The sequence below is a fragment of the Clarias gariepinus genome, chromosome 18 (genome assembly GCF_024256425.1).
Source record: "Clarias gariepinus isolate MV-2021 ecotype Netherlands chromosome 18, CGAR_prim_01v2, whole genome shotgun sequence".
Classification (NCBI taxonomy): domain Eukaryota; kingdom Metazoa; phylum Chordata; class Actinopteri; order Siluriformes; family Clariidae; genus Clarias; species Clarias gariepinus.
This window is the reverse complement of record NC_071117.1, coordinates 13,606,260-13,620,083: the sequence shown is the minus strand read 5'-3', so window position 1 is coordinate 13,620,083 and position 13,824 is coordinate 13,606,260. Positions and strand designations below refer to the sequence as shown.

Genomic DNA, 13,824 nt, shown 5'->3' with positions numbered 1-13,824 from the left:
TTTGTTGGGTGTTAATAACTCAAAGAGAGAGAGATAGAAATCAATTTAAAACTGTTATAACAAGACATTATAATTCGTTTCACATGCACTCAGTGAAAAAGAAAAATACAGCATAAATAAAAGACTGTAATCCTTGACAAATACCTGTGGTGTAAAAAAAATGTGTGCCACCACATTGATGTTGACTGTTTTCTTATAACATTGTTATCTAAGAAAAATATAAAAAAGTACTCACCTGCAAATTTACTCAAGTATCAAAAGTACCAAGCTTGTATTAGAATACAACATCCTTTAAGTCTTAGTCTCGTTCTCTAAACTCGGATTGTGCAACCACCTCTACTTTTGATTTCAAACACCTGCTACATGATTTTTTGAGATTGGAGGCATATTAGGCTATTCTGTATAATAGTAAGCAGGTGGTGAAATTACCACTTCAAATCATACACAGCACTGTAATTGTATTAACAAAAAGTGTGTTAAAATTTCTCTAAGGACATCTAAAGCAAAAAACATAAAAAATAAAAAAAAACTTAAATCCACTGATTGAGGTTTAAATTGGATTGAATTTGTGGATACACACACCTCTTGTTTTGTACGTTTATTCATAACACCATAAGGCTCAAAAGTTGCATCTTAAAGTTGCACCTTGGTTGATGACCATTCTTTTGATGAACAAATCCATATAACAGTGTAAGTGGGCTTCGATACAGAAATCCAACACATACATGATGTATGAGAATTGCTCTGTTGCAAACCTTACACACTCATATATGTAGCATGAGGACAACCTTAAACACATACATATTTCAGGTTTGTAAACAAGCAGGTCCACTAATCCTATTGTTAAGACAGACCTGGCCATAACTACACAGGATACTGCGACAGGCTACAAAAGCTGCGTTTGTCTCCACCTAGTGGACAAACCCAAACACAGCACAAATCCTGTTTCATCATCCTCATCTGGTTGTGTACTGAAATCTCATGGCATCTAATAAGAAACAAACCAAAAAGCCAGAGTGTAACCTAACACACTCTTCAATAATCATAGAAAAAATGTAGGTTTATAACAATAACAAACACTTGATTCCATTTAAAATACTGGATATATGAAGGCACACATTTTACTGTGGGAACACACAAAAGGCGGACATTTTACAAAAGGCAAGAAAGAAAACAAAAAAAAAAAACAAGACTGAAGAGAAAATGCAGGAAAATGTGACGTATATTAAATGTTACAGTCTCTTGGTGAAATTTCCTTTAGAGCAATGTTTCAGTTGAAGACATTGAGCCTGGTGTGACTTATCCTTGACTTGTGCTGTTGTCCGAGGCCTGGAACAGACAGGAAAACATTTATATGTAATACATTTTTATATGTAATGCTAAATATTAAAACATAATATTAAACAACATTTGTATGAAATCAAAACTCTGACGAATAATGAATGAAGAATAAAAATGCAGTGTTTCTTTTTTTTTTTAAATGCTAATTGATTAATTTATCATATGCAGTGCAGTTAACATTAAATATTTCTGCTACCTTAAGTGTGTCTGTGGCTCTGCGTAGCTCCTTTATGACTGACGAGAGCGCTTCGGGGTTAATTCCCTGCTCACACAGCCGCACGCAGATGGACAATGACTCCATATCAAGCCCAGTATTAAGGAGCCTCGAGATTTCCAGGAGAACTGAGAAAAACAGAAATGGAAAAAAACAAAAAAAAAAAAAACAACAACTTAGGAACAATACCACAATGCTGATGGTATTTCTCACCCGTCAACAGGCTCATAGAACTGTGTTTAATTTTATTTCCACTGCTAGATGACAAGAAGAGAGAACTGTAGTCTTTAGGCTGACAAAAGAGAATAGATGTCTTTAACACATCACGATTCAATAATGTGTATTAAACAACAGTTAGTTGCGACCGAGCAACCTGATTGTGTGAGAGGCATTCCACGAGTGACTATAACAGACCGTAACATCACTGGGCCTTTTAACCATACGCATCACACCTTGTCACAGGGGTTCTAATAATCATTAATTACACATCATGACAAGTCTGTATGATCCACAGTACTGTGGAGAGAGCGGCTACCTGCCAAAACTCACATTCAAAACCAGTCACAGATGCACCTTCAGAAGTAAAGCATCTTAAAAAAAAATTAATAAATAAAATTTCTCTAATACTTTGTCTTACACTTTTTGTTTTTAAGTAATTCCTAATCGCCTCTGTATTTTGTTTGTTAACCATAAGGTGAGCTACAAGGCTGAATCCCAAATCCCAATCAGGGGCACTGGTATTCAACAGTGTTTTATAGGACTTTTATCCTACATGGTTTATTCTCCTCACATTTTAACTTGAAAATTTTACTGACTGGACCTTATTCGATTTTAACTCTGAACCACAGGTCTAAATCTACATCTTTCTCAATCCATGAGAGTTGGTGGGACCCAGAAAGTCGCGCAGTGGACCCAACACTCCCCAACCAATCAGATTTGATAAAAGTGCTGTGGTATAATCACAGTAGGGCTGAAACAATTCCTTGAGTAATTTGATTACAAAAAAAGATTGAGGCAAAATCTTCTGCCTCGAAGCTTCCTTTAATTAATTTTAAAAGCGCAATTATTTATTGACAGCGCGCTTTTGACAAAGTGCGCTCCCGGATGCTTTGTGTTTTGTATAATAATTTATTTCAATGTGTGCTTTAGTTTTTTGATCCTTAAAGTCATTTAAATTACCTTTTTTTAGTTTCCGCATCTGAGAAAAGCCTTTAAAATAAGAATGTATGGCTCTGTAATGCACTTAATTAATCTCAGTCACCTTTAATAACCCTTCGTGCGGTGGCCAGAAGTATGGTTCATCATGATTTACCGCAAGTTTTGCCGTTGTGATTATGTTTCCATCTTTCCTAACGGCAAGTCAAACCGAATAGGTGAGATAGGGGTATAAGGTATTCCTTGTATTGTGAATAATGACGATGTTTATATTTGATAAAATGCTGTATGCGTTTAAAAAATAAAAGTAGATTTTTCTAAAAAGAAAACCAATTAATCCTAGTTTTTCTTATATATTTTACATTGCTGTTTAATTAGCAAAAATACATTTTATCCGATTACTCGATTACTAAAATATTTGATAGCTAAAGCCCTAGAATCACAGAGAACAGGAATAAGCAGTTAGCAACATCAGACCTATTCACACCTGTGAGGCTTTAAATAAAGGTGTGAATGGGGGTGTGAGAGTGTGAGTGTGTGTGTGTGTGTGTGTGTGTGTTTTGGAGAAGCACAGTGAGTCGAACACTCAGACCTGTAAAGATGATCAGATCATATCAGCAATACACCAAAACGTCACGTGATCACTGGATCGTTATTAGAACGCTAGGCGTTTAAACTACTGGGCGTGGCTTGAGGAGGCTAGGGGGCGTGTCCAAATAAAATATTCCTTACTATTCACAAAAACGACTCATTATAGATTATTTTTTTCCTAGGTCATTTTTGGTACTTTTTAGACATGCCAGGATACCGAATACGGGTTTAAATGTCATACAATCAATTATGAATAATGTATTTATTTATTAGAACACAAATAATAAAAATAAAATAATATACGTTTTATCATTCTACCAGTAACAGTTATCCGGCGTTATTAGCGTACACATCAACAACACGCAACCCAAACTAACACGTAATAAATTCTGAATCTAATTCTGCATTTTATTCTGCAGCTAAAGTGACACTCAGAGACAGACCGCGCTCTCACCGTCCATCGTCTCCCGCACGGCGTTCATGTTTGTGCTCGCTGCACTAGCCATAACCGGTAGCTTAGCAACAACAATCCTCTTCCTTATTCTTCGGATAGGATTTCCTCTTCGGTCCGTAATTTAATCGCTACTTTAAAATTTAAAATACAAATTCACACCTATATAAATATATTTTCCTAAGTAGGTTAAATAAATGACTGATCACGTTAACAAAAAAAAAACGTACAGTATATCAATAAAGTTCCGGGACGTTTGAACGGAAGTGATGTGCGACGTCATATTTTTGCGCCTCGTTCTAATTGGCCAGCGCGTTTTCGTTCTGGATTGTGATTGGCTGAACGAGTGTTGAGGCAAAATTAAATCAAATGTTTGAACCAGTTTAGAGACCAGTGAGGAAACGGGTGCCTGGGTCTGCGTTAGTGTTTGTGTAAGTAATTATGGCTTGTTGTTGTTGTTTTTTAAATTAGTTTTTACTAATCATAATGTTTTGTAGTTAAACTTAGCTCTGTATTTTGTGAAAAGAACAATAGATATTTAGAGATTTCTGGCTAACCCTGTGTTGTGGTTGTGGTTGTATGCAGCTTGGCTTCAGGGTTCTGTTCCAGTCTCTGAGGAACGATGGGAGATGTAGCTGAGATCCAGATAACACCAGAAACTCCGGCGAGACCCGGCTTCCTTAACCCGTTTGAGAGTCCTACCGACTACCACCGCCTACACGAGTCACTGGTGCCCAGTCCTTCTGTGTTTAAGTGCTCCAGGCCCTCCTCAGCTGTGAGTAACCTACAGACACAAACATGTCTTCAATCCCTTATCTCAATGTTCACCATCTCATGTTAATGTTTTTAGATCAAAGGGTTGCAAACTTTCAGCAACTCATTTCATTACAAAATAAATCGCACAAAATACTGTGGTTTTTACTGCACTTCCCTTATATAACGTAAAAAACAACAAGGTGCTCCTTCAGGGCGTCAGGGCTCTATGCATACACCATGACTACTCAGGACAATAAACACACAGGACTCAGATCAACGAACGCTTAGGAAAATATATTTTCAAGACTAGGGATATCAATAATAGACTATCAAAAAGAGGGAAATGAATATAGACAGCAATATGTACTATGGAGGATAAATACCCAGTATTTGTGTATGTATGGTGATATTTACCACCCGAAATGCAAACATGTATAGTACATTAAAAAATAAATAAAACTACATTAGTCCTCAGGCAATCGTTAAATAGATTGTTAATCTTGAATGTTATATTGAATATAGTCAGAGCTCTTTCTCTGAGGACTTGACTGTTGTATGACGTTCCAGTCCTGAACTATCAAAGTCCACCTGAGTTTTCAATAACTACCTGGACCCCATATTAACATCAATTAACATCAACTGTTTTGCTAAACTGCCTGCCAACTAACACAGTATGAATGCAGATCAATTCCTGCTCTCTGTTTTACCCAAATGAGGATGGGTTCCCTGTTGAGTCTGGTTCCTCTCAAGGTTTCGTCCTACTACCATCTCAGGGAGTTTTTTCTTGCCACTGTCGCCCTCGGCTTGCTCACCAGAAACTTTCTGACCATTTTGATTTATACACATTCAAATTCCATACAAACTTAATTTTTTTGATTGTGTAAAGCTGCTTTGGGACAATGGCAATTGTTAAAAGCGCTATACAAATAAAATTGAATTGAATATTTTGTTTATGTTTCTGAATGTGTCATTCTGGTGCACTATTACTAATTGATGTTTAAGGGAATTGAACAGAATTTATCACTTTCAGACACCGGCAAAGTTCAAATGGTCCATCGATGAAATGGCAAGCCTCCTCCCGGTGCACATAGACCCGGAGGATATTCACCGCCAGGCTTTATTCATGAGCCAGACTAGGTAAAACATTCTGCATGCTTTACAGCTGGGATCTATAATGAAGGCTAATTTGGCTCATCACAGCTTAATTGTGTTTTATTTTTTCTTTCCCAAAGGACGGATGCTGAAATTGAGCAAAAGCGTCAAAATGCGATTGAACAAGTGAGACATTTTGGTTTTACGCTTGCTGATATTTTACATTTTATCATTTTACGATTTTTCAGGGTGATATAATGAAATTCTAAAATATTTGTAAAAAATATAATTAACAAATACTTTAGTTAAATACTTTTGCAGATTTTTTTTTTTTTTTTTTGCAGATTCAAACTTGCACATTCGAATTGTACGCTAACATTTGGTGCATTGATTCAAAATTGTTCAATACAGGTTCAGTAAATTTCTTTCTTTTGTAGTTTTTCACTAAAGGTACCATAGTTCCGTCGCCATGGGGACCAGTGGCGAGTAAACAGCAAATCGTGCTAAGCCATGAGAAACGTAAGTCAACTATCCATACCCAGTTATATGTTATCTTCTGGTATGCTGTACAACTTTACAAATAAGGCCTGTAAAAGGTGTGTCTAAGACTGTAAATTGTAATAAGTCCCTCTGGATATGACCAGAGCATTAGATGACATGGGAATCAGGATACTCGAAGCCAGGGTTCAGCAGTCAGTCTGGGCAATGTACCAGAACAACCATTTTATACTGAGATGTTAATACATGAACCTGAGGCCAAGAAAAGGAAAAAAAAACAATAGAAGAAAAATATTTTCAAGGTCATAAACATGATGTAAGAATAAATCCACAAAAATGACACTTGCATGAATTAAATCTTAATGATTGTGCCATATCTATATTGTTACAGAAAATAAAAAATTAATTCCTCAAAGGCGAGAGCAGATTTCCTGAGAACGTTTCCGGAAGCTGTTTTTATGAGCTCATGGCATATTAGTAGTGTTTTGTGATATGCTTTGTTTTATGCACACAATATTTGGACATTTTCTTATTCTTTCAGTTTCAGCTTTGTTGTCGCCTCTTCCATCAGAGGAACATCCCTCGGCTAAGAAAACACATGGTTGGTCTTTCACGATCGAGCCATGTTGTATTATACTTTTGATGGTGTTGTAAAGGGTTTTAAATAATCTGTCTTTTGTTTCCTTTGTGACTCGCAGCATCCTCTCAGACGACTCTGTCTTTACCTGTGGACTTTGATATCGAAAAAGTATTAGGTAAGATCAACAATCTCTATTCAGTTTATCTGATATCTTCATGTTACTTTTGTATATTTTCTATACTAGTCCGTCTGAAAAGTTAGAATTTGTGTGTTTGTTGTTCAACCCTTTCCAGGTGATTACTATAAGACGGACGAGGTCTCGGACCAGGTCCAGGAGAGCCTGAGCTCCTCCTCCCTGAGGCGGAAGCTTTTCCTGGATGGCCATGCCAGCGGCTCGGATTCATCCAGCCCTCCCAGCCCGGAGAGAGAGACGCACGCTGGGAGAAGGGAGACGATGTCATCGGTCATTGTGTCACCTGCAAAGTGTGGGATCAGTAACGCCGCAACGCCTTCGTCCGTAAGTGCTGGACATGAATATGCACAACAACTGTAGAATCATAATGCTTAGATCTTTACATGTTAGTATACTAGACAGCATGTCAAAACTCTTCCTGGTGGTAAACTTGAGCACTAGAACACCTTCGGTACTTAAATACAATCATAAAAATGTACTTCGACCGATAGCAAAATAGCATACTTGGATTCTTGCATACTAGAAAACTTGTACACTTGCACATTAGCATATTAAAACAATATCATACTTCCATACTAGCAAACTCAAACTATCGTATACAAGAGTAGTTTATCTGTAGCATACTAGCTTACTAAAACACTAGCCTATCATTGCATCTGAGGTCTTATCATACTTAAAAATATGTCACAATATGTAGTGTTCTTGAATTCTTGCATACTTAATCTTGCATACTCCTATAACAGCTTTTCTTTTTTTATGTCACCTTGACTATAATATGTGGGAATCTCTTGCACTGTACCTTAAATCACCATATAGTGTCGGTAATCTCGCCTTCTCTCTGTTACAGGGTCAGTTCTCATCCAGTCCTATCCAGGAACGAGGTCGTGCTTATAGTCTGGGCAGCGTGACCAGCCCCATGTTCCCAGAACGCTCATCTCCTCTGTTTAAGTCCCCCACCGTGTCCCCTATTGTTCTGCAGCACTCGGTTACACCTCAGTCAGGTACAGTATCTGGAAAAGTGTTGGAACATAACATGATGTCGGAAACCGTAGCGTCAGGCTGCATCAGTGATGTTGTAATTATTGACAGAGGGAGATTTATGTTGGATTGGAAGTCATATAACGCTCACTCACCGTCGTCACTGCTTTATCCTGTATTCAGGGTCGCGGGGGGCCTGGAGCCTATCCCAGGAAACATAGGGCCCGAGGCGGAAGGAAGGCACCCTGGACAGGATGCTAATCCATCGCAGGACACACACTCATTCACACACTACGTGCAATTTGGGAATGTCAATTAGCCTAACCTACATGGCTTTGGACTGTGGGAGGTAACCGGAGTACCCGGAGGAAACCCACCAAGCACGGGGAGAAAACACATGCACACAGAGGCGGGGACAGAGCCTGGCCGGGAATCGAACCCGGACCCCGGAGGTGGAAGGCGACAGTGCTAACCATTACACCACCGTGTTGCCCCGTCATATAACATATCTATAATTTTGTGTGACTTCTTTAAAAACTGATTGTTGCGTCAGGCAGATATTAGCAGAAAAATAAACTTGTGTGTGCGTATGTATATGAAATGTATATTAGATATGCATAAATGTGTATATGGGCCTTGTGATTGAAGATCTTTTTTTTTTTCCCTGTGTCTTTGCTAGGTGAGCGGAAGCGACTGTCCTTCTTGTCTCCTGATGGTCTTCCTTCCTGTAGCCAGAACGCGGCCGCAAACCGGTGTGGCGAGAGCCCGTACGTGGAGGGATGTTCTCCCATCCGCAGCTGCTCCCCAATCCACCCTCACTACAGCAGCAGATCCTCCTCCGTCCTCCAGGATAAGGAGGACATCTCCCCTAGCAAGCCTTTACCCGCTATGGAGCTGGACTCCTGCTCGCCCAGGGTCTTTGATGCACGTGACGAGAGTCGAGGGTCATCGACCGACTCGGACAGGATGGAGCAGAGCAAGCCACACGAGGACAAGCTGGAACGGCAGTCACCTCTCCCATTCCCTGTAGACGAGGAGGAAGAGGAAGAAGTGCCGAGCGCAGAGGAGTTCTGTCGCCTCAGCGGCTCGAGGACGGGGAGCGTGTCCAATGCCGAGAGCACCCGCATGTTCGTGTCGCTGCTGGCTGAGGGGAGCATGGTGCCCTATGATGTTAGCATGCAGGTCTGTATGCGCGCCCTTAACTAGTAAGACTAACAGGATTTAATGAAATTAGGTCCAAAGTATTTCTGTAATAATTTCAGGATTTACATCAAAACACCAGCGTTAACATCAAACCATTCGACTGGTGTGGTTTTCACTAACAGCTTCAGCTAACGTAATCTGTTGTCACCAAGCTCGAGTGGTGACCACCAGCTGCTGTGAAGGAGCAGATGTTCTTCAGGAATACGCTGATAATAAGCGCAAACAAGCTCCAAACAGTTTTACACAAATTAAACCAGGATCTCAAGGCTTTAATTCTTAATTAACTGTAATGATCTGTTTTTTTTTTTTTTAATCTTGCTTTTATTTAATTTTAAGGACATAATTTTAAATTCCTGCCACTGAAGTGTATTGTTGCAGTAGTGACACGGCAGATCATTTTAAGTCTAAGTTTTAATTATTCTGTTCTGTTTAATTATCTGGTGTAAAGTCTCTGGAATCTGATGTAGTGGTATAAAAGGTACCAATCAATATAACGCTATCTGTTAGGATCGTAAACAAATATAAAGTGAAATGTAGATGATGTTCTCCTTGTCATGAAGACATCCAGACATGAGATCATTGCCTATGAACTTCATGGCTGAAATGAACTTCCGAGCCTTTATAGACCCTTGAAACAGACTCGTTAAGCTAAAAAACTCATAGAAATAAACAGCACTATTGTACATGATAAGAAAAGAAAAGTTTCAAAATGAAATGCATTCATTTTCTCATATAAAAAAAAAATGTTTTCAAATTGGTGCTGGATAATTTTTATAAAAGAATATATATATTTATCGTTTAATACAGATTTCAGATTTCCTTCACCTTTACGTTTTCCTTTTGCACTGATGATTCACAACCCTTACTGGTTTTTTTTTTTTAAGATCCAGGACAATCTGTATTTGCACATTTTTCGATGTTTTAATTCAATTCACATTTTAATTCAGATGACTTAGAGGTTTATGGAACGATTTTGCCTTCAGACTCTGGGAGGCGGAGCCTAATGCAACATTGTATGTGAGAAATGATCTACCATCACATTGGAGTTACATGCAGATGTGCATGGCTGATGGAATTAAAGTTGACTCCCATTATTAATACATTAGATTCATAGCTACTGTGCAAAAATAAGTCCATCAAACATGTCTTTGAACTTTGGGTACGTTTTGACATTTTCGGCTGTCCTGTATACCGTGTTAGTTTTGCCCCTCTCTGGCCCGCGTGTGATCCGTCCCTCGTGTTGTGTGTCCAGGTGGACAGCGGTTATAACACGTACTCCACGTGCACCACCAGCCTAATGGATGGCATCAGTACAGACAGCCAGAGCAAGGAGCCGCAGGACACACACACGACCGAGGAGGGACTCACTCACTCTAAACACACTAAGTCGAAGGTAACACACAAGTTATTATTTCATTCATTTCACTAAACTGCACACAAAAAAACATTTAAAGGCACATACGTATTTTATGATTTATTCACTGTTCACTTTATTAGGAACATTTGTGCGTTCATGCAGTTATCTAATCAGGAACACACAATGCATAAAAGTCTAGAGCTTCGGGCTGACCAAGTTCAGTGGCTCAAATTCCTGTTCTTGTGCTGCCAGGATCGGACCATCATATGTTCCAGCTCAAACACCTCAAGGTTGTGGCGAGGTGTGATCATTAACTAAAGCCCTTGACCTGTATTTGGTCGATTTTAATGCACTTTCCTGCTGCCACATGATTAGATATTTGCCTGAATGTTGCTAGAGCTGTTCCTATCAAAGTGTACACTAGGTTCATTTATAGTCGTTCACTGTTCAGAGATTTAGTTAAACCAAAGTTAATCACCGTTTATTGCACAATAATTGAACTGTTGAGTCAGGCAGTTGAAATCCAGCTGTGGTGTTTTTCCAGCTGTTATTGCCATCCCACTGAACACGAGGGACGGATCAGGGACTTCAGGTCTTTCCTCTCTTCTCCCAAAGCTCAGAAGAACTGTTTACCCCGGTGCTTTTATACCCAATCCCCATGCTGTTATACAGTGAAGTCTTGCACAGGTGCCTTTTTTTTTTTTTTTTAATCTTTACCATCACAAAACAAAGCAATGTTATGAAACAGTCATACCTCATGGAGTTCTGTCAGAAACAAAGAAAACTTGAATTGTGATAAATAGATGAATGCTTTAACTCTTATTTAAGTATCTGAATTACTGAATATAATTGTGTTCTGGCATCAATTGGTTTATTATTTTTTTTAATCAATTTTAGTTTTTTTTTTTTTTTTTTTTTTTCCTTTTTGCAATTGTTTATTGTATATTAATTTTATGCTCTTGGTTATTTATGAATCCATAATCAGAACCACTAAAGTGCATGAGAGCAATAATCAGTGTATTTAATGTTGTTCTGTGCAGCATTAAACCTGTGTTTTTGTTTAGATTTTTTTCGCCCAAATTGCAATAAAGGATATGATATGAATTTGATATGAAATTGAAAAGAAGTTCTAAATGAATTATCTCGTCTTTTACACTTAAGGTCCAGGTTCTGTAGTTAAACTTGCATGTGAAGTCAAATACAGCCACATTGATCGTGACCCAGTACTCATAAACTGTGACGAGCCTGGAAATTACTACAAAGGAAGACTTGATGCCTTCTCTCTGAACGTGATGGTTCTTAAAATGGAATAGCTATTACACATCTATGGTTCCTTATAAAGGTTTTTCAAAAGTTCGGTGAATTTTCCCATGAATGGTTTAGGGTAAGTGTGAGGACGCAGATATAACAGTGGAAAGTGGTTCTGATGTGTCACCTATGCTTCACAGGCAAGTGACACAATGAAACAGCTAGTGCACATCTAAAGTATTAACATCAACTATACAAGTCAGTTACACATGAAGTGTAAAATGAAGCAATCACATCACTAAATCTTTAGATGGTTTAAATCTTGTATATTTCAAAATATCCATATTTTCTGAAAAAGGTTTTGTTTAGGTTTGATCCAATTCCCATAAATGGTTTGGGAGGAACTGTGGATAAAAGATTTGAACGTTTTACTTGTGTTAATGATAAATTATATATACAGTAAGTCCCTGACTTATGAACAAGTTCCGTACCGGAAGCATGTTTATATGTTGTTTACTGCGCACTTAAACAGATGCCATTTTGTCTCAGAGCTCTTTTCCACTGTATTGGACTGTGTACTCTGTTTTGTTGAGGATTTTCCCGAAATGAGGATTATTTACCATCGGGACAGCTTTACAGGACAGACATTTTCTATCATCGTGCTCCTGGACTGATTTACTGAAACCGGTGCACCCGACTCATTTTTCCTGCACCTCCACACACACACACATACAATATACCGGACTTTAAACATTTTTTGCATTCACTTACACTAAAAATATTGTATATAATTGTAAATATTGATATCTGGTGCACTGCAGTGTCTATTTAGTCTATATAGTTATTTGTACAATACATATGAGCTACTTTTGTGATTTGTTTGTATCTGCGGAAATTCGTAACTTGAATGTTCGTAAGCCGGGGACTTGCTGTGTATATACAGCTCTGGGGGGAAAAAAGAGACCTCTGCAAAATAGTGTGTTTCTTATGGGTTTTTTTTCCTTACAGAATGCATGTATTGTGAGATAAACAGTCTTGTTCATTTTTTTTGTGAACCGTTGACAATATTTCTCCTAAATTCAAAATACAGTATACCTTTTGTTATTTAGTTATTAAAATAAAGATTATGCAGTATTTGCAGAGCTTTAATAACTCGAAACAAAATGCAAATAATTTATAAACAAATTGTGTTAATGCTTTGGCTAAATAACATTAAGAAATCAGTATTTGGTGATTTGCAATTATAGCTTTGATGCAATTCAGCATATCCAGTTTTTTTACATTGCTGTTGTGTTACTTTATACCACTTTTTCTGCAAAAAAGCAAATAGCTCAGCTTTGCATGATGGTTTGCATGATGACCATCCATCTTCCTCTGGATGACATTCCAGAAGTTTTCTGGAGTAAACTGCAATGGTCTCATTTTTTCCCAGAATTGTAAGAATTGTTAAATGAAATATCTAGGGCACATTTATGTGTCCTAAAAAAAGGACTTTTAAAGGTTTGGTGTAACAAAGCAGATGAGATTCGATCACGTTTCTGGAAAAGAGCTTTTGAATTTTTCTGAGCAGGGTTAAAGTGGCCAGAAATAGTTCTGGTAGGAGTAAGATTTTAAAACACTTTTTTTTTAATAAGTGTGTAAAATAATGTGTGGGGGTTGGGGTGTATGAAAGTAGATCAATTCTGCAAAACTTAAGTGACTTGTGTAAAAGGTGCTATGTAAAATAATTTTTTACAATCTACAAAAAATACTGAAAAAAAAATAGTTAAAAAAGATGAACTGCGAATGCAAAATTATTACAAATAAATAGGCACACTAAACTGAACTGACATGTGGGTTTGAGGTTCTTAAATGTCCCTTAAATTTTGACAGATAGAGTTTAATAATATTTTGGTGTAAGAGACTTCCCCTAAGAAATGAAAGCATCCATTCTGGTTAATAACATTTCTGTCCATTACACACAGGCATGCACTTGCATGTGTACACAACAACCCAAAATGTTGATTAAAAACTGCTGCACGCGCACTCTTAGTGTGCGAGAGGAAAGTGTAGATAACCGGATATTGGCACTTTTATTAATATGTGAGTGCATTTTTCCGCTTGTGATCTCCGACGTATTTTCTGTTGCGCCACTCGAGAGCTTGTGTGCGATCGCCACAAAATTGGT

At 38.0% G+C, this 13,824-nt stretch overlaps 2 protein-coding genes across 2 annotated transcripts; one reads left to right on the top strand and one right to left on the bottom strand.

Moving 5' to 3' along the window:
* Positions 1–583: 583 nt before the first annotated feature.
* Positions 584–4,007, bottom strand: mzt1 (mitotic spindle organizing protein 1). The gene is made up of 3 exons (XM_053477276.1): positions 3,756–4,007; positions 1,538–1,683; positions 584–1,329 (listed from the first exon to the last, which is right to left on the bottom strand). The coding sequence occupies exons 1-3, from the start codon at positions 3,805–3,807 to the stop codon at positions 1,300–1,302; spliced, it is 228 nt and encodes a 75-aa protein (XP_053333251.1). The 5' UTR covers positions 3,808–4,007; the 3' UTR covers positions 584–1,299.
* A 123-nt stretch (positions 4,008–4,130) lies between these two features.
* On the top strand, positions 4,131–11,108 carry bora (bora aurora kinase A activator). Its single transcript, XM_053477234.1, has 12 exons — positions 4,131–4,183; positions 4,338–4,527; positions 5,539–5,645; positions 5,741–5,786; positions 6,038–6,119; positions 6,640–6,699; positions 6,797–6,853; positions 6,972–7,195; positions 7,719–7,872; positions 8,529–9,031; positions 10,305–10,445; positions 10,954–11,108. Exons 2-12 carry the CDS (start codon positions 4,375–4,377, stop codon positions 10,972–10,974), a joined length of 1,548 nt encoding a protein of 515 aa, XP_053333209.1. The 5' UTR covers positions 4,131–4,183; positions 4,338–4,374; the 3' UTR covers positions 10,975–11,108.
* The last annotated feature ends 2,716 nt before the right edge of the window (positions 11,109–13,824 follow it).

Excerpts from the sequence above, each read along its gene's own strand:
- mzt1 (XM_053477276.1), bottom strand. The coding sequence starts at position 3,807 with ATGGCTAGTGCAGCGAGCACAAACATGAACGCCGTGCGGGAGACGATG. Across the intron at positions 1,684-3,755 it reads CGTGCGGGAGACGATGGACG|TTCTCCTGGAAATCTCGAGG; the intron begins GTGAGAGCGCGG and ends TGTTTTTCTCAG. Across the intron at positions 1,330-1,537 it reads GAGCCACAGACACACTTAAG|GCCTCGGACAACAGCACAAG; the intron begins GTAGCAGAAATA and ends TGTCTGTTCCAG.
- bora (XM_053477234.1), top strand. The coding sequence starts at position 4,375 with ATGGGAGATGTAGCTGAGATCCAGATAACACCAGAAACTCCGGCGAGA. Across the intron at positions 4,528-5,538 it reads GCTCCAGGCCCTCCTCAGCT|ACACCGGCAAAGTTCAAATG; the intron begins GTGAGTAACCTA and ends TATCACTTTCAG. Across the intron at positions 6,700-6,796 it reads CTCGGCTAAGAAAACACATG|CATCCTCTCAGACGACTCTG; the intron begins GTTGGTCTTTCA and ends TGTGACTCGCAG.